General features: G+C 32.3%; 3 protein-coding genes across 8 annotated transcripts in view; all 3 read right to left on the minus strand.

The window, feature by feature from the left end:
• The window catches only part of LOC145944073 (uncharacterized), a 54,434-nt gene extending 49,187 nt beyond the window's left edge, over positions 1-5,247 (minus strand). The window contains exon 1 of one of the 2 annotated variants that reach the window (XM_083052087.1): positions 5,113-5,247. In XM_083052087.1, the coding sequence (XP_082908213.1) occupies positions 5,113-5,216 (104 nt within the window). In that variant the 5' untranslated portion in view covers positions 5,217-5,247. Of the gene's footprint in view, positions 1-228; positions 747-5,112 lie in introns of those variants that run through there. The other variant, XM_083052088.1, reaches the window with a different exon arrangement.
• A 51-nt stretch (positions 5,248-5,298) lies between these two features.
• Positions 5,299-9,950, minus strand: LOC145944075 (dnaJ homolog subfamily C member 8). 2 transcript variants are annotated; one of them, XR_014426614.1, is made up of 7 exons: positions 9,817-9,950; positions 8,783-8,941; positions 8,640-8,706; positions 8,475-8,569; positions 8,220-8,365; positions 5,942-8,017; positions 5,299-5,385 (listed from the first exon to the last, which is right to left on the minus strand). XR_014426614.1 is itself a non-coding variant. In XM_083052090.1 (6 exons), the coding sequence occupies exons 1-6, from the start codon at positions 9,892-9,894 to the stop codon at positions 7,783-7,785; spliced, it is 780 nt and encodes a 259-aa protein (XP_082908216.1). In that variant the 5' UTR covers positions 9,895-9,950; the 3' UTR covers positions 5,888-7,782. The 2 variants fall into 2 exon arrangements, 1 of the variants encoding a protein (XP_082908216.1); XM_083052090.1 differs by lacking the exon at positions 5,299-5,385 and having other exon boundaries at positions 5,888-8,017.
• Positions 9,951-10,326: 376 nt separating this feature from the next.
• LOC145943522 (uncharacterized) overlaps positions 10,327-19,800 on the minus strand; it is a 121,139-nt gene continuing 111,665 nt past the window's right edge. For 3 of the 4 annotated variants that reach the window (XM_083051091.1, XM_083051094.1, XM_083051095.1), the window contains one exon: positions 10,327-19,301. In XM_083051091.1, the coding sequence (XP_082907217.1) occupies positions 19,176-19,301 (126 nt within the window). In that variant the 3' untranslated portion in view covers positions 10,327-19,175. The remainder of the gene's footprint in view (positions 19,302-19,800) is intronic. The other variant, XR_014426529.1, reaches the window with a different exon arrangement.

Consider the following 19,800-nt stretch of genomic DNA (forward strand, 5'->3'; position numbering starts at 1 on the left):
TATCTCGAAAGACCGATATGAATATTAGACAATGAAAGACGTTCATCCCCCTATCCTTGAGACCCTGCACCATATTTCACCGATTCCCGACTCGGGGAAAGGCCCTTCACCGCGTGAAGTTTATGTACAGGCCGAAATAAATCTTAAGGGAGAGAAAGATAAGAGAGAGAGAGAGAGAGAGAGAGAGAGAGAGAGAGAGAGAGAGAGAGAGCGAAAGAGCGAGATTACCTCTGGTCCTCGTCAGTGGCGGCTCCCTGCTGCACGATGTGGACTACATCCGTCGTCGACATCCTCTCGGCACTCGCGTTGCCACACGCACCCGATCACCGATGGAACATCCTATCGTTTCCTCCCCTTCGAACTATCTTTAGGAATCGAGAATTTTCCCCGAGACGAATTCGCGAAGAACCCGAGTCTCTCTTTCACTTAACTCTCTCGGCGCACGTGTGTTCGCCAGGCCAGGCCGGGTTAAGCGCCTGATGTCCAGTCTGGCTGGCGCCCGTCAAGGCTACCCGCGATACCAGATAGAGAGAAGGAGAGAGACACGAAGAGGGACAGCGAGCGAAAGAGCGGTTCCTAAGGTCCGCTCTTGGTCCGCAAGGCCACAGGATCCGTCTTGGTGCGTCTATACCTGACACTAACCCCAGGGTGATGATGGTGCAAGGTGCAGGAGGTGGAAGAAGAAGAAGAGAACACCACGAGGAGCCGCACACCACACACGGCGGTGAACACCACCTCACTGACTGAGGTAGTGGCCCCCGGACGAGTGTCGCGCTGCGCTGCTCGTCGCTCTTACCTGTGCACGCGCACGCACGTACAGATATCTTTTTTCACCTGCCTGGGCTACGTGTGAACCTGTATGCGTGTGTATATCTATGTGTGTGTCGCGTGTAAACTGGTGCGGCGTGTTCTTTGCATGCTGCCCGTTTATGTGAAAGGTGTGTTGTATGCGGGTGAGTGTAACTCTGCTTGCTGTATTCTTTTCCTTCTACCTGCCTGCACACATACACACACATATACACAAAGATTCACGCGTGTGTAGAACTGGCGTAGCATGTTTTTCGCCTCTGTATGCGTTTGTGTAGAACGTTGTCGTATCTGTTTGTCTCTCTATCTGTCTATCTAATGCGCAAACATTTTTACAACGTTTCGGTTAATAAATGTTTCATTAAATTTTACTGAGCTCTTACGTGAGACTTTTTTTAATTGAAAATTCTTTTTATACTCAAGATACAAATATATGGATAAAATCAAAGAGCTCGATAAAAATTGAAGAAATGTTTTCGTTTATTTTAATTTAATATTTTTTATCTCATTTATAATCCCCTCGGATATATCTCCGGATGTCCAATCTCGTCGTACATACAACACTTCGCAAGACACGAACGAGTCGATACGATATTTTTGCATGTAGCGGTGCCGCGTGTTCTTTTCCTTTATTTGCAGACGATAATGCGATACTTGATCGTGTGTATTTATGCGCGTACTGGTGCGCCATGTTCTCTTCCTTCTCTTGTATATACACACACACAGATAAACAATACACAGAATTCTTGATTGTGTGTGTAGAAACGTGCCTTTGTGTGGCATCGTTTTACCTGTTCCATATGTGTGCATTGGTATCGAAGAGAGGTCACGTATATATATGTATATGTGTGAGCGTACCGTATAATGTGAGGGATCAGTGATGTATGACGGAATTGGACATCCCGAGAAATATCCGAGGAATTTTAACCAAGACGATATTAAAATAAAATGAAAAATATACTTCTTCAGTTTTCATATGGAGTTTAATTTTCTAATATCATCTATATGTGTATCTGAATACTACGTAAAGAATTTTTAATTGAAAAAAAATCTCGTAAACGCATCTCCGAGTAACAAGATCTGATAAGACATTAGCTAAAAGGCTATACAAATTTTATAACAAAGTTCTTTCAATGTATTTTTTACAGTTTTTCCCCCCTCAAATCCATTAAAGTCTGATTGACGATTTTCCATTAAAATTTCATTAATGTCTAATCAATATTTGTTAAATTTTATAAAATATAAAATTTGTGTCCCGCATCTTCACAGACCCCTTCACCCTTTCTGACTCGATATCCCAACGACATATAAATTGCATTGCAGCGATGATTGCAGCGCGTTCGTGACGTCAATGCATCATCGAGCTATTTGCTTTTTTTTCTTACAAAACGCCTGGAGGCGGATATCGGAATAATTTGAATAACTGCCGGAGGAAAAGCGAGCAATGTCACAGGAAATAATATCTAACTGCGCGTTTCTATCGAGCCTGTGGTCAATGTTATTGCCGCAATTTCCCTCATCATGATTCACCCGCATATATTTATAAAACCTATATATATTGTCCCATAATCAACCGGATTAATATTTTATTCTTTATTCAGTCACACGTGTCTCAAGTTCGTCAAACGTCAGTCTGATTTATTTGACAGATAATCCTACTGTATTTGGTATTACATTTGTTGATTACTTATTGAAACGTGTGTTGCAAAATATATTATAAAATTTTTTTTTTTTTGTAACTTTTTTCGCAATAAACGACAAATTAAATTAAAATATGATAAATACATAGCGAAAACGTTAAGTAAAAATGATGGAAATTATATATTGATAATTCTCTTGAAATTATCTTGTCGTCATAATTTATTTTATTCAAATGTCTCTTTTTATCTTAATTGATTTTAAAATTATATTCAGGTCCACGACATTTATTACGCGCACTGTATCTGATAAATACGTGCATAATAGTGTACAAGTATACTATTATATCGATCGTTTGATACTTTCGGTTTCCTCTCGTTTCGCGATCTCACGGAGCCGCGGCTAGTTCTGCGATTTCTCTCTCCCTTTCGATTCCAGCGCGGAAATGCATCTTGCATCTATCTAGAAGAACTGCAACGAAAATTCGAAAGGACGCGGAAGGCGCTGCTACCTGTTGCGTTTTACTTGCGTTTTACAATCGCGTGCAACGATCGCAAGAGCGCAAATGCATCGCGTGAGACACAATATATGTATATACCGGTAAGTAGTTGGATGCATATTGATGCACGCTAACAGTTGTCATATATAAATTTATGTAAGTACATAAGCATGCAAATAATTGCTCTTCTCTCTCTCTCCCTCTCCTATGCGATATGAAACATTTTTGCATTTTCAAATAATCGAGCATCTATCCTCTTTCTACAAAATTCTATGATAAAGTCTATCAATCGATTAAAAAATTGATAAAAATGAATGATAAATATAAATGCGTACCTAGCGCGTTATCTAAAGAAATTCTAACAATGTGTTATTTTTTTTTATAATTCAAGGTATTGGATTATATGTGCACGTATACAAATTTATGTAAGTACATAAGCATGCAAATAAATGCTCTTCTCTCTCTTTTTCTCTTTCTCTCCCTCTCCTATGCGATATGAAACATTTTTGGATTTTGAAATAATCGATCATCTATCCTCTTTCCATAAAACTCTATGATAAGTCTACCAGTCGATTCAAAAATTGATAAATATGAATGATAAATATAAATGAGTACCTAACGCGTTATCTAAAGAAATTCTAACAATGTGTTATTTTTTTTATAACACTTCGAGTTATTGGATTATATGTGCGCCTATAAATATGAGTTCGCAGAGTTGCTTTCTAAAATTCTATTCACGCATCTTCTGTGAATTGTAAAGCAGTCACGTGAAGTGCATTCAATCGTAAGCGAGTGCAGAGACCCCGGATTTTAGATTTGTTTTTTTAACGATGTACTTCTTTTTAACGATGCTATTATTCCGACGAGCAAATTTACATTTTAATGCTCACAACGTCATTGGCTAACATTCAAAAAAATAATAGATTCGTATAAATTTTATATATTTATATATGTGTATATACATATAATATAATATATATTTTATATATATATATATATTTATATAAATTATAATATACATATAATCTATGTACATACACAGAGAGAATTTTCTTTTAGAATTTATCCTGAAAATCATGGTGATCGTGGGACAATATAGTATGGAAAGAATTTTATGAGAATTTCTTTGATTAATATTTATCAAAATAAAAATAATAATATCTATCACAATAAAATATAAAACATGTTTGATTAATTTTACTAAACTGCATAGTAAAATTAATCAAACATATTTTATATTTTATATTATAATAGATATTATTATTTTTATTTTGATAAATATTAATCAAAGAAATTCTCATAAAATTATTTCCACATCATATTGTCCCATGATTACCATGATTTTCAGGGCAAATTCTAAGAGAAAATTCTCTCAGTGTGTATATTTTATATATATATATAAAATTTATACGATCTTTACGATATTTTTACATCTCCAAAGAAATTTAATTAGCAATTTGATATATAATTAAAATGTAAGAGAAAAGGAATTTTAAAAAAATAAAAATTTTTTTTTTAATTCCTTTTTTCTTACATTTATATTATATATGTCAAATAGCTATTAAATCTCTTCAGAGATTTAAAAAGATCGAACACTAGGAAAAAAAAAAAAAAAAAAAAAGAAAATAGGCAGCAATTATGGATTACGACGATAATAACGATGAGAGCATCGACAATTTTCTTCAATAGCAAGATATAATAGTCACGGCTACCGTATGACTCTACTACATTGCAAAGCACATAGTTGGTCACCAAAATACTACATATTTACAAATTGTAAGTCAGCACATAACCGCGAAGGTCGGCTCTCATAATAATAAACATGGCTGGTTTGTTTTCTTCCAGTCAAATATATAAAGAGATGTGTATACATATATAATTAAATACGCATGTTGTATATGATCATGATTTGGGTTGAAAATTATATAAAATGTTATAAAATGACTAATTAAAAATGATATAGAAACTCTCGTTTGTTCTCATTTTACACACATTCTGCGACTTTTAACTACTAGCATTCTCGAAATATCACGAAAAGAGAAAAATACGAGATCACAATCGCACATACATGTAAACGTAGGTTAGAGTTAGAAATGTATTTTTCTCTCTTCTTGATATTTTTATCATGAATTCAGAAATTTGGAAGAGAGTCCATTTTTGAAACTCACATGATCTTCAGCACATCCCTTCTTCGAATGTCTTTCACCCTCTGGAGATCTCCGAGTAATCCTTCCAGATATGCTTCCGCTTTTTGTCGTTCCATCGAGATCATGCTGCATCGTAGGGACGATTTTAATAGACGAAATCACTTGAGTCGCGACTTTTTCGTCGAAAATCAGCAGTATCCACTGTATGTCGGACTGTCGAGCGTATGTACAATGTCACACTGCTCGGAATGTTGATACGATTGTGATTGGCGCGCTCTTCCGGAAGCGGTAAACCTGTGGGAATGCGCGCGCAAGTCAATCCATTTAAATTTTATATTCAATCACAGCGCATGGCGCGAACTTCTTATTGTTAATAAAAGACATCTTTCCGCGTACATTATGAAAAAACAAATCTCTTTAACGTCACATATATTATATATCATTATATATATAATATAATAATTAAATATAAATTATATATATATAATTATATATAATGTAATAATTAAATATAAATTATATATATATTTATATATAATGTAATAATTATATATATATTTTAATATAATAAATTTTAATATTATAAAGACATTCAACTTGATAAATTTTAATATTATAAAGACATTCAACACGATAAATTTTAATATTATAAAGACATCAAAAAGAAAAGTTTCAAGATATGATAATGTATTCTTTTATCTATATCGATTTCTTAATCAATTTGGATTTGATTTTTTTATCTTAGAAAGTAGTTTTACAAATATTTTTTATTATCAATTCCAAACTGATAAATCGAGGAATCTCTATAGGCGAGAGATATTATAATTATTTAGGATAATTTAGAGGATACCTTGATATGTATGTATATTCCTTGTAGAAATTTCGATGTGAAGAACGAGAAAGCACGATCGTATGTATCCTTTTATTACAGAGTGTATAATTTAAGTGGATAATCTTATGTCGCTGCTGCAGTTACGATTCAATGGAAGATCCTTTAATGCAGTTGAATAGGATATACACACTGTATCGAAGTCACATGCAGTAAACAGTCTTTTAGAAACAATTTATACGTATATATTCACATTTCACAGTTGATTTCAAAGCTCGAACTATTTTCAATCTCGATGAAGCTTCGCAGTCGTACACTGTTTATATAATATCGATATCGTGTTCGCAAAGTGATAAACGAGTTATCACAATATCGTATAACTTGAATAGCAGAGCTTAAATTCAAATGGCATCACGATAATTCGAGATCTTATTCAGTGCAGAATCGAGTCCCTTGCAATAATGCCAAGAGAATCGTTTCTCTAGTAGTATAAAGAAAAGAATAGTATAAAGATTTGAGTTATGAATTTATACCATATCTTGACAATTCCAAAATTTGAATTATTGTATCATAGATACAAACATGGTTTTGCTACAATAAATATTGAAATCTGTATGCGTTTTTTTCGTAACAATTTCCATTCTTAAATATTAATTCGTGCACTCTTGCCGTTTATCGCGTCCAAAACATGGTAGTCGTCAAAATTCCCTGATTTCTGAATTCATCATAATATACACCCAACTTTACTTTCCTTAAGATGGACGATCGTATGTTTAATAGTAAAAGCACGAGACACACGTAGACGTAGATTATAAAATTGACATTTGTCACGCAATGACGTCATTGATATTGCAAATGTACAATGCTTCGGAGAAATTTTCCTTTTCTTTCCTCCTTTTTTTTACACATGTTAATCGTGAATACCGCAATCGCGGAATTCGCGAGAAAACTTCTTAATAATTAACTTTGCGAGGAAACGCGAGTCTTAGATACAAAATGAGTCGAGCCGGGCACTTTGAATGCGATGTAAACGAAAAAATTAAAATAAAATTTAAATGTTTCAATTTAAGAACAATTAATTCTAGCGAAATTATTGTGCAGTTTACATTGTTTTCAAAATGAACGGCAATTTTTCATTGTAAGACTGCGACACGCACATGAAACTTATTTTTAACTCGTATATATACGGTGTTTTATAAAGAGACAAGTTCCCTTTTCATCCAATAGCTTGTGTTCTCTTTTTATATATCTTTTCTTTCTCGCAAAAATATGTATCTGTTCGTAACACCAGTTTTACTCGTAACACCAATATTTAAAACCTTTCTGGCTTCAAATCACGATTATCTAAGTAAGAAAGTGGACTTGCGATCAATTTCACCCCAACTCCTTCAAAATTTGTTAATATATGTTATATTAATAATGATAAATTGAAATTCATAAAAAATATAAATGATTCAAGAAACTTCAGTGATAATCTTCTTATATCAGTAAAGTAAAGAGATGCATTCTAGTTAAAAGTATAATAAGTTATTCTTTTTAATAGATTAGTGAAACTGATTAGTGTGAGAATCTCTTAGAAACTCGACATTTAGGTTAATAATGGACAAAATGAAAAAACTTTTACCTTTCACTAAACTGAATAGTTTAGAATCAATAAAAAGTATTCTGAAGTCCAATATCTTTCTTTCTTTCAGTTCCAAATTGAAATGATCCAGTACGTTGATCGATTGCTGGATTATCGCGGTGTGCTGGATCACTTAACCTATCTACATTAACGCGCTGCGAGAAAATCTCTAAGATAAAATATCGCGTCGACTAAAACCAGAATCCGCACGTTGAAAGTGAAGAAAAGGGTACGACGATTATCGCGATTCCGCCTTCGTTTTCGGCGGCCTAAAGGCCTTCAGCTTCTTCGTTTTCTTCTGCTTTGTGGCACTGGTACCGGACTGAAACGCCTTCCAGCTATCGACACGTGATTGTCTAGATTCTTCAAAGTTTCGTTGCCATTCGCGTTCTAACGCCGCTTGAGCTTCTGCTGATAATTCCTCTTCGCGCTTTCTCTTGCGCTGTTCTGCGTCTCTCGTGGCCAATTCACGTCTGCGAAAAAAATGATTATTTTAAATAAATTTATTTTTGTATAAAATATCTAGTAGTATAGCATCCATTTTAATTTAAAAAAAAGTAAAAAAAGGAAAACTTAATTTATGACAGCTTTAATATTTTAATCTTTAATTTAAAAGAGAAATTAATATTTTAATATATTTCTTTTTTCTGTTTAAAATAAAGATTGTAAACTAACCTCCTTCGCTCCATATCAGCAAACAACTTCATCGTCATAACCCAGACTGCGTGCCTGTAACCTTCCTCGGTTTCTTCTTCCAAGAGGGTCGGAGTTGAATTCTCTGATTTTCCTTCTTTTTTCAATTTTTTCTTCTTTTCTGCAATCTTTAAAATGCAATATTATATGTCATATAAAAATAATAAAGCATATGCTATGTGACATGTCTCTTTAAAGAAATTAGAAATAAATTATAATAAATAATTAGATACTTGCCATGTGATCAGTCCGAGCCTTTGCTTCTTCAATGACATCCATACATTTTGATCTCGTTTCTTCATTTTCCAAAGTTTTCCACGCCTTATTAACAACTGTAATCAACGAGATATTTTGTTATGTATTTGTTGCATTATAATATATATCCTTTATTATTACACTTACTTTCAAAGGCTTGCTGCGCTCTCTCTGCATCATCCTGATTTTTGTCAGGATGTACCAAAATTGACATCTATAATAAAAATCACGACATTAAACTGTACTACTTATCTTTTATTAGAGAAAAAAGAAAAGATGGATATACTTACACGACGGTATTTCTTTTTGATTTCATCTATTGCTGTGCTTGGATCAATCTGTAAGACTTCAAATGGATTCAAATTGAAATAAGATGACCCAGGTCGCAATAATCTATCAATTTGTTGTTTAGGCGTCAGCACAGAATCTCTTTTCTCGATTTCTTTAACCTATAGAAAGATATAACAAAATTTTGTTATGATTATAATAAGTGTAGTATTTTAATTAAATTCTATATAATTAACAAAAGACAAGAAAAAAATAACAATAATAATGTTACTATAATCAAATATTATTGAAAATTTCAAGACAATGCAATGTAACAAACTTATATTATAGTAGATATATGTAATTTATTTTATATACTTGTCAACCTTTTTCAGCAAACTGTGAAAAGCAAAATATTTTGAAAAATTTGTTCCAATAATATTCAATATAGAATATATGTTTACATTAAGGAATACAATTTTCATACTAAAAGAGAGAAAAGAAATACAGTTATGACTATTTGCAAGCCATTTTTAACAAATAGACGCTATTAATAAATAAAATATATTATCAGCGCATTGTCATATTTAGTTCCAATATAAAGATAGTACAGAAAATGCAATTGCGAGCTAAATAGCTATGATATTAAGGAAAATTATTAAAATAGATATTTAACTGTAATAATATTCAATAAGTTTCGTAAAATACGACGTTGTAATAATAGAATACTCTGTATACTTAAACAAAACATTGAGAAATTCCAACACAAACATTGTTTGTATAGGTTAGGAGCATCGAACATCAAACCTTTACATTTGCAACAATAATGTTGTTTGCAATATTCAATATAATTATGTATACGAATTTAAAAGACGAAGATAAAACACGAATTACCTGTGAAAAAATTTCTCGTCATTTTATCGCTAGTACAAAGCAACATTTGACGGAGTCGCTACTCCGAATTTATTTACGACTACTCACGAACAAAGAGTCAGGTATTGTTTTGTCGGCAGCGTTGTATATAAAGAGACACCAGGATCAATGGGAACTCGCATACCTCTGAGTAAAATTCGTTGAATTCATCCTCCTTCTTGGCGGGATTTTCACTAGATAAACTGGAGTCGGTGGCGGCCATCTTACTTCTACTATGCCCGAAAATCGACGGTGCTGCCGACTGGTGACAGATCGCGACTTTATCGGCGCGGTCGATAAATTATTTCGATGAAAACTGCTTTATCAACCATAAAAAAAATTAGGCCACATTGTCATTTTAAATATTTAAAATATATATTTAAAATATTTAAAAACAAACAACAGATTTTATAGAATATAAATGAGAGAAATGAAAGGTGAATGTTTTTTTCAATTCTCCATTTTCATACATTAAATCGCAAGTTCGACGTCTAAAAATTGCAATAAATATTTCATTGTTTAAATATATAAAAATATCTAATTCTAAAACAAATAATTTTAATTGATAAAAATGATACATGAGAAAAAGAAAGTATTTTATTCTCTTAAAATTTTTTTAAGGACGATAGAGAAAGCGCAATTAAAGACGTCGGCGTTCAATGTAAAATTTCGTAATATTTTTATTAACAAAGCTTAACAGCCAATAAACGAGTAATACCTCTTTCGCGATAACAAAGACACATTGAACGAAATCAGATTATTATTGCGGCATACACTTCCGTCAAACTGATTGATTGACTAGGATCTAATATAGTCGGTGTAACTCTATAGGCTATAACATACAATATATCGCTACTCACTATATATCCCTCCGCCGGGAAACTCACAGATGCGATTAATAAGAGGGAAGAATCGGTGGAATTATGCATAGTGTAACGTTCTATGACATCTAGCACTTGTTACGTTTCTCGCCATCTAATCTAGCATGGCATCTAAATCTAATCGTTTACTATCAAACCACTTGTGTTCAGACATAAAGACGTTACTCTCGTCGAATCGCGAGAACCACATTAATAAATAGAGATCAGGACTCTGTATCCTCGAAAGGATTTAACTTTCCAGATTAGTTATCCGAAGGATTTGCTAAGAAGATAGAAACTCATGAATAAACATATATTATTATAAATGGTTTTACAAAACTTCGTAGAAGAATCGGTAGAAGGCAAAAGTGCTATTTCTCACAAATATATATACTTTGAACAATTAATTTTAGCGTAACACATTTCTCCTCTCTTATTTGCATAGAGATTTGAATATGAAGAGACGTAATTTTTCACAGAAATGAATAATCAATTGCGATCCTCACGATTCTCTATCCCGTAACGAAACATATAACATATTCACAACAGTGTTAATTTTCTTGCACGTGATTACATACTACTAGCGATTAATGGTATCAACAATTGAAATAGGAAAAGCGTGTGCTCATAACAACGATTACTCTCTAATTCATTGAAAATCCAATCGATTCGGAAACGCGCACGTATAATAAATCGCACGGAATCGCGTCTCAGCTATTCAACGTTCTCAATATTATTTCAAGAATATTTTATTTATAAATTAAAAATATTACTATTTATTATAAATTACTTATTATAAATATATAATGTAATTATATATATAATATAATATATAATTATATATACTAATTATAATTATAAAGATAAGAAAGTTAGAAGAAAACTTATTATCAAGTATTAATTTCATTATAATTAATATTATCATTAAAATCAATAAAAATAGATGCAGTTATAAATTTTTTAAAATTTCTCTGTATGTCAAAAAATATCTTTTTTAATGAATTCGAGATTAAGAAACTTCGAACTCTTGCATTATTCCATTGAATTGCACGTTCGCGATGCCGACGATGTTTATTACAGCGCATATTTTACAAAGTACGCAAAAGCTAGCTGAACTAGCGGTGTATTTCTATACATTTGGTACTATACATCGAGTCTCTAAGTAAAAGAGGTCGTTTCACGTCGCTGAAACTAACGATGAATGCATACGTAGAGTGACTGATCCTATGCTAAATCTTATGCAAGATGTCTCGCCATGAACGAGAAAAATTCTCCGAATTCTTATTTGTAATTCTATACTGAAAAATATCGACAGACTTTTATTAAATCTGATAAAATTGAAAATATCCTAGTTTTGCACAAAAGAAAACTCTAGTTTATGAAAAGAAAATAAATAATTAAAATATAAAATATTCTAATTGTGCTTTTCTACATAGAGAGAGCTCTTTATTTTATTATATATATATATATATATATATATATATATATGTTTAATTTAATTTACCATTAAATAAATCTTCCTGTCGGCTCATTTTTCGTACAATACTCTTATTCAGAGTAAGACATCCTGTATAAATGTGTTTTGTCGCAAAAAACTAAATAGTCTCAAAGGACATCGGTCTTCTCGGGGTCTTTTCCGCGTAAACTCGGCCACGAAGAATTTGCCAAAATATATTTCTTCGTAAAAATGTTACATCTATATATGTATATAATATATATGATTTATCGATATGCAAACCGAAGCGCTTATCATCAATAGAAAGCGGATATAGTGTGTATGTGTCCGCAGTATGTATAGAAGAGAGCGGATTAAAACGCTATAGGTCTTTTCTCTTGTATGAATATGCATTTTGCACGAGAGAGTACATGATTACACAAAGAGAGAAAGAGAGAGACAATGGTAATGCGATGATTATAGACAAATAGATATTGGTCGAGAATATCATCTGTGAATTCGCAAACACATTTAATTAAGAGTGACAACGAGATCGAGAGAAAGTCAAGTTTCCTCGCACCGGAAATCCATCGGATTTCTCGCGATTAACATTATTGTACACTTATTCATATTTAATCGTTAATACTCCTTCGATCTCGCTATACTTATTTTATTCAACCAATTATATGTGTATATATATCACTGCAAATATATGTTTTTTTACTAATTTTAAAGTCAATTAAAGTTCAATGTTCAAAAATTGAAATTTTATATCAAAAGATAATTATAATGTATTAATTATCATCCATCGTGTGATATAAAATATCGAGATATAATTAATTCACGTTGCAAAAAATAAAGTTAGTACATATAGATCATATAAAAAAATTAATAAATATGCAATAAAAAATTTTTATAAAACACAAACAATTAAGTCTTAAATATTGTAGAAATATAGAATTAGACAAATTAAGGAAAGATCGAAGGACATTAAGAATAAGATATCTCGTTATAATACTAGTACAATTATGTAAATCTACCATATACACCCGCTCTTTTAAAACACATTCGGTAGATCTCTTGTATCTGACGCTTGTATACTGTTCGTTATTTCTATACTTAGACGATAAGAGGCTATTTTCGCTGAAGTGATCTTTATATAGCACTGTAGATCATATACTTTTACGTATTTATTCATAGCTATTTGCGTGTAACATTTTACGAAGTCTTTTAATATATACCTTCAAGCTCATATCAAGTTTTTTTCTGGCGTAAATCTCTCTATAATAATTGTTGTATTTGTTACAAAGACATTTTATAATTCTACAATTAAGGAATTTAACATGACAAAAAAAATTGTTATACAAAATTATAAATTAGATTATTTGTCATCACAGATGAGGAAACAACGAATAATGTTTAACATTATAAATTGGGGATAATGATCAAGTTTGATAACGATCAGTTCAGCGAACGAGAGCACCGCTCTTGTATTTACAGCCAGCACTCTATAAAAATGTGACAGAAAACATACACGCACACACGCACACACACACACACATACACGTTTACACACTCATGTATAAACTTTCAAAATCTATTTGGCACTCTCCTAGTTTCGTCGAAAAGGCGAGCACGCTTGCTATTTATTCTTCAATTCAGAGACATTGCATATCGAGTAGTAGCTTTACTCCGTTGCTACATATACGATTTTTAGCGTTATGCTATATATAAGTATATATCTTTAGGTTCATACCTTATACATAGTATTACGGTAATTGGTCTAAGAAAGTTCCCGGTTTGCATAAAAAATATCAGCTGCGTCGACCTAAGCGAGTCAATCGCCTGGTGATAATCGCGAGTTACAATATAATTCTTGTTATAGTGATATATTGTAGGAGCTGTGTTTGTACTGCGCGATTTTCGCACGATTTCGTACAGTCGAATGCATTCATCTTTACATGCATAATCTTTCTAATTTAAGAAAAAAAAAATTTTTTTTTTTTTAAATAAAAATGAATTCCTAGATCACGATTGAAAAGTATCAGATCGTCTACAATTTTTCATTTTTATTAGTGATAACCTTGATTTGCGACCAACATCAACGATATCGTACTGAAAATCGAACAATAAGAACGAGCTTCAAATGTATTAGTATAACGACCAGTCCAATTATTGATATAGACAAAGAGGAAATTGAAGACCTTAAGATCACGAAAGGGTCTATTGCAATTATATATTCCATTCGCAGAGAAATTATGATATATAAAAATTTTCTTTCATGAATTATTTTCACGCGTAGCATATGTAAACAATTTTATTGCTCGAGACGTATAATAAAATCCAATTTTATAGAACAATTCACAATTGTAGTAAACTTTATTTATAATAAAATTCAAGTATATAATTGTAATAAAAATTATTTTTTACTATAAGAAAAATTATCATAATATTGATTACTGCATAAATTTGTACTTGTCAGTAATAAAATTATTTTTGTCGATATGAATAATGCACAGATAATTTATTCGCATTTAGACCCTCGTGAATTCCAAATCCGACTCTTCAATTGAAAATCATCTTTATATTGTGTCATCAATATATTAATCCATAAATTTATAGATTAATTATCTTGGTCGTATATGTTATATTCACGATTCAAATATACAAGATTACAAATATTTTTACACAAGTTGTGTCATAAAACGGATAAATAGATACAAAGATTTCCATATGACGTGAATATTTAGAAATTTTTAAGTGCTGAAAAATATATTCCGATTATACAGAATATCAAAGCTTTTCTTCTTAAAACGATGCTAACTTCTCCGTAAACTTTCGCTTGCAAAAATGTATGGAGAATTTTCACTTTTGTTAAAAAAAAAAAAGACACTTTGTTATATTTTAATCGAAATACCCTGCAAATTTTTATCATATATAGATTTTTTCAAAGAAATAAATTATTTCAGGATATAAATTTGCTATCCCAAGAGAATATATGCGACAAAATAATTTGCTGCGTATCAAAAAAATGATAGCAAAATTAACAATTAATATACTGCATCTTGTGAAATGTTTCAAAAATTCGTTAAATTATAATAACACGGGAAGAGTATTATAGATATATTTTCATGATAATATATGTGCCTCAATGTCTTTATATATACAATATATTAGTGGAAGATAAATATACGTACATATACGTCAAAAGCTCTATTCTAAACGGTCAATGCGAAGAAAAGATATTTTATAAACGCGCTGGATGCAGACACAGATTATTAATGCTGGCGATTCTTCGTTAAATGAATTACTACTATATATTTTGATGAGTTCTTTGATCTTCTTCCACGATAATCACACATTACCATCCACGTATATTATGCTAACAAGTATTGACGCGCAAAACTAATCACGATGTAACAATGTGCTGCATAATACACTGCATAATGTCACTGATTACTGTCGCTTTCATCCAATCCGATAATGTGACGTTTTTGTGTTTTCGCATCGAACGCGGTGACAAAAGAGTTATTATTCACCTATCGAGAGACTTTTTGTCAAAATAAAACTAAAACATTGAAGTATCAATATTGTCGTGTGATTTTTTCTTTTAAAGAGGAAAGAGACATTTTCTAAAAATATCTTCTTTTTCGATACAAATTTTGATTTTTGTTTGGTTTAAAATCAGAGAATATAAGATAATTAGATATTTTGATTTTATGTTTTATCGCCTGTATATCCAGCTTCGTAAATGATGATCGAGGATACTATTTGAATTTGATTAGACATTTTGATAAATTACAATTTCTTTTGATTATACAGTGCTACACGGTTTAAAGGGGAGACACAGTGTTAAGGGGAAAGGGAGGAGGGCACTAATCATCGCCAAACATTGGAAAGGGCCCGCAATAATGGAGCCTCCATTCGTCGTCCCAATGTCTGCCGCGCATTATATTTTGTATTTTGATTTCGGGCTGTCAGCCATTTCTCTTTTTATATGTAGTTTAGTATATGTATACATCTTTATACTTAGATCTTAACAGTATGAAGAACAACAAAAAAATCCTAAAAGGTACCTCCTATTACGGCGCCTCGAATTAATTACTGGCGCTAATGACTGTAATTACGAATTAATCAGTGTAACGTGCGTCTTTTTTTTTATGCGGCTTCTTTTTACATAAATACTTACATGAGGTATAGCACTTGGAGAACATGGCACGTATAATGTCGGATAGCTGTGATCCATCCCCTGTGTTTGTCAATATCGAACAGCACGATATGCATGTACATATGCATATGCATGTGCATAAGTGTATGTGGATACTCCGAGCGAAAGTCCTTCGAGAAGGCGATTTTTGTGCGAAAAATTTCATTTCCATATTGTTAACGGACCTTCGTATCTCAACGCGATAATTAAGTGACAGGCGCGACTTTTCAACAATTGAAAAATTATATTATTAATTAATTTTCCTCGGTACAATATTTTTTATTTTTTTTTATTATCGAGATAAAAAATTTTGACGTTTCTCTCAAGCTTCTCTATTTCATTTAGACACTTTTTCGTACAATTTCGTGAGGTTTTTTCGCATCGGAGTGTATATAGTAAATATGGCTTTGATGATATGTTTATTATGCACAAAATTAATATTAAATTAACGCTTTCAACCCAAAGCATCCTTCATTCTAAATATGTGTATGGGGAATGTTATATTCACTGCCATTATTGTTAAGCATACAAATTGTCACTGCATGTCTAGCTAAACGCTGTTTGATCACGAGTTTCATATGAATCATGTTAATCAATTAATGATATTCAATTAATGAGTAATTTTCTTTCTGCTCGATGTGATATATCTATTTTTAGCGCGAAAATCACTCTCGATATAAATATTTGAAAGAACCGCATTTAGTTTCTAAATGGATGTGAATATTCTATCCTAACATGTACGAATGCGTTGCATTAAAAATAAGAATGTATGTATTATGTATACATATATGTGTACGTGATATTCTTGCCGTTCTGCTTCCCGCACGAAAGAAACACATTGATTCATACGACACAAATGCAATCTTGGCTTATCTCGCGATTCGTAATGGAGGCATTGCGTGTACTTTAACCAAGGAATCATTAATATTTATGGTATTTACATACACAGAGAGAATTGTCGATTAGCATTTAGCATCTTGGGCATATTTCTGATTCTAAAATGAGTAATCGATAAAAATGTGAGTAACATATGAACAAAATAAAAATAAAAATTGTCAGATTGATTTTTTGATTGACATTTGCTCGAAAATATACTTTTTTAAATCGTTTTCTTTAGTAATTTACAGTTGAAATGTAAGGAAAAGATTTATATTACCTTTATAATTCATCTTAGAAAAAAATTTAATGTTAAGATAAATCTGTAAGTTCCAAATTTTTAATTTACGTCTATGTTTAATTCATGGTTTTCAGACTTGATTTGCTTCAATCTCAAGATATATAAATTCGCATTTTATATGGTTCTTTTAAAATATGAATCTGTATGTATTTCTTTTTTTAATATTCTAATATTATATATACCAAATACACATATGATTTCAATATTGCAATAAAATTTCCACATTTAAAGTTAACTGTGTAAATCTTAGTTTCAAGCGATAAATCATTAATTAATGTTCCTTATCATAAATGTATTTTTTTTTCAGCATTGAAACGCTTCGAATCGTCTGATCTTTGTCCTGTTTGTAGGTAAAAGCTAGGAATTCAAATATTCCAATATTTTACACACTAAATATATATGATTCATTTATATATCCACAATACATATCCAAATATTTCCAATAAAATCTCCATTTAAGATTAATCATGTAAAATCCCACATTTTTTCAAGCGTTAAATCATCAACCAACGTTTCTTATTATAAATACGTCTTTCCTTTTTGCAGAATGTTGCTCAAACGTCTCGACTCGTCCGATCTTTGTCCTGTTTATAGATAAAGCGAGTAAATTCAATCGCGTTAGACCGACGATTACGACGATGTCTCTTATTATGAGAGTCCTATACAGCAGGAAGCAGATAATAGTATGCTCCACATTGATGCCACTCTCACAATTTCACGCTAATCTTACACACACACATATACACGAGTTGCATACCTATGTACAAACTCACGCTCGCAGACTCATACGAATTTACTTGATCTTGCGAACTGTTCTTAATTGATTAATGGTATACCACGTGCACACGACATCCACTATCAATAATAACGTGACTAGCCTCTTTTGTGTGTGATGTACGAGCGACTATTTCGACGCGAAATCAGAAACTATAAAATCACCTCTCGGCTTTCTACGACTGGAAAATCTCTGGCGAATCCTGCTACTTGGATTTATTTCGAAAGGACTTCTAGTCTTCTCTTCCCCGCAAAGTGGAGGTTAAAAAAATATTGGATTTAATAAAGCGAGTTCTAGAGTCATCACCATTATTTCATCCGCGGATTCTTTGATGACAACTTGGAACATTGTTGGAAGGTTTTCCGAACGAAAATTCAACGAGGAATGTGTCTGACCGCTTTTTAATCTTTAAATCTCATAAGAATAAATTATATATTAAAATTTTATTTATAAAAATTTCAATTTTTTGTTCTCTGCGAAGTAATATGTTTGATATCTTTTTCGAAACATCGAATGTTTCTTGGCTTCCATTTTTTCTTTCGCGACGATTAAGCTGCAAGTAGCAGCATTCTCACGGTTATAATATAAAAATTACCTCGTGACGTATCTTGATTTCACGGCCGTTCCATCTTCGTGATGTGCGACGCTACTACAACACTGATGAAGGAATTCGTCGCTAGGTACTCCACGACATTCGATAATGCACTTCCGCGCGAAATCCAATCCCTCATTATCCATTTCTCGCTCGAATTGGGTCTAACTTACCTGCGAGAAATTGTATACGATTCGCAAGTGTTAACACAAACGGTAACGCAACTTGATGCCCCAGAGTTGCTCCAAGATTCGTAAGAACGAAGATGGCTATATATAGATGGTATATATAGACGAGGAGAAACAAAAATAGAAAAAAAAAAAGGATCTACCGTTCCGAACTGAAATCGTCAGTCGAAGCTGAAAGTTCTGTGATTCACCCCCTTCACCGACAACCACGCGGAGACCCCGAAGAATTTACAGGGTCATACGTGGCGAACGGTGGAGGGGGTCCGGCCGCTATGCTTGGTCCACCTCGTGACAGACCTCCATGTAGTCCGGGTTGTGCATTATGTCCTTTATCATATCCTTCAGTATCGTATAACGCGGGAACATCGGATAGACCTTCGAGCTGTTGTACTCCTCCTGCGATAGAAATCGGCCCCCTTCAATCATTTTCGCCGATTAATAGACGACAATTGTGCATAGAAGTCTATTCTTTTACATTGCATAATTTTTTGCAAAATATTTTTCCTTTTACCTTACAATCGTGTCACTGTATTCTTTCCAATCGGAATTTAATAAGTAAAATGTTTCTCGCGGAAAATGTAATATCAAAAGATTCTTAATTTGTAAAAAAAAAATCGAGAAAGATAGCTTTAAATGGCGATAACTTTTTGTTGAAAGACGTGATGTAAAATCGTATTGAAACGATTTCTACGATTTCGCGCGTTTGCGGAAACGTTATAGGACGACGAAGGGTAGTTTACCTTATTGATATCACGATACTCTCGGTCGCCTTTAATCTTCGATTTATTTGACACTGTATGAAGGAAAAGAGTAAAACGAATAGAGGATAAACGCCGCGTTGCCATCGGAAAAGCCTTATAACAGCAGTGTTACGTAAGTTATTGGAACGTAAAAG

The sequence above is a fragment of the Prenolepis imparis genome, unplaced genomic scaffold (genome assembly GCF_030444845.1).
Source record: "Prenolepis imparis isolate NDT839.2.m4 unplaced genomic scaffold, iyPreImpa1.0 SCAF_12, whole genome shotgun sequence".
Lineage (NCBI taxonomy): Eukaryota > Metazoa > Arthropoda > Insecta > Hymenoptera > Formicidae > Prenolepis > Prenolepis imparis.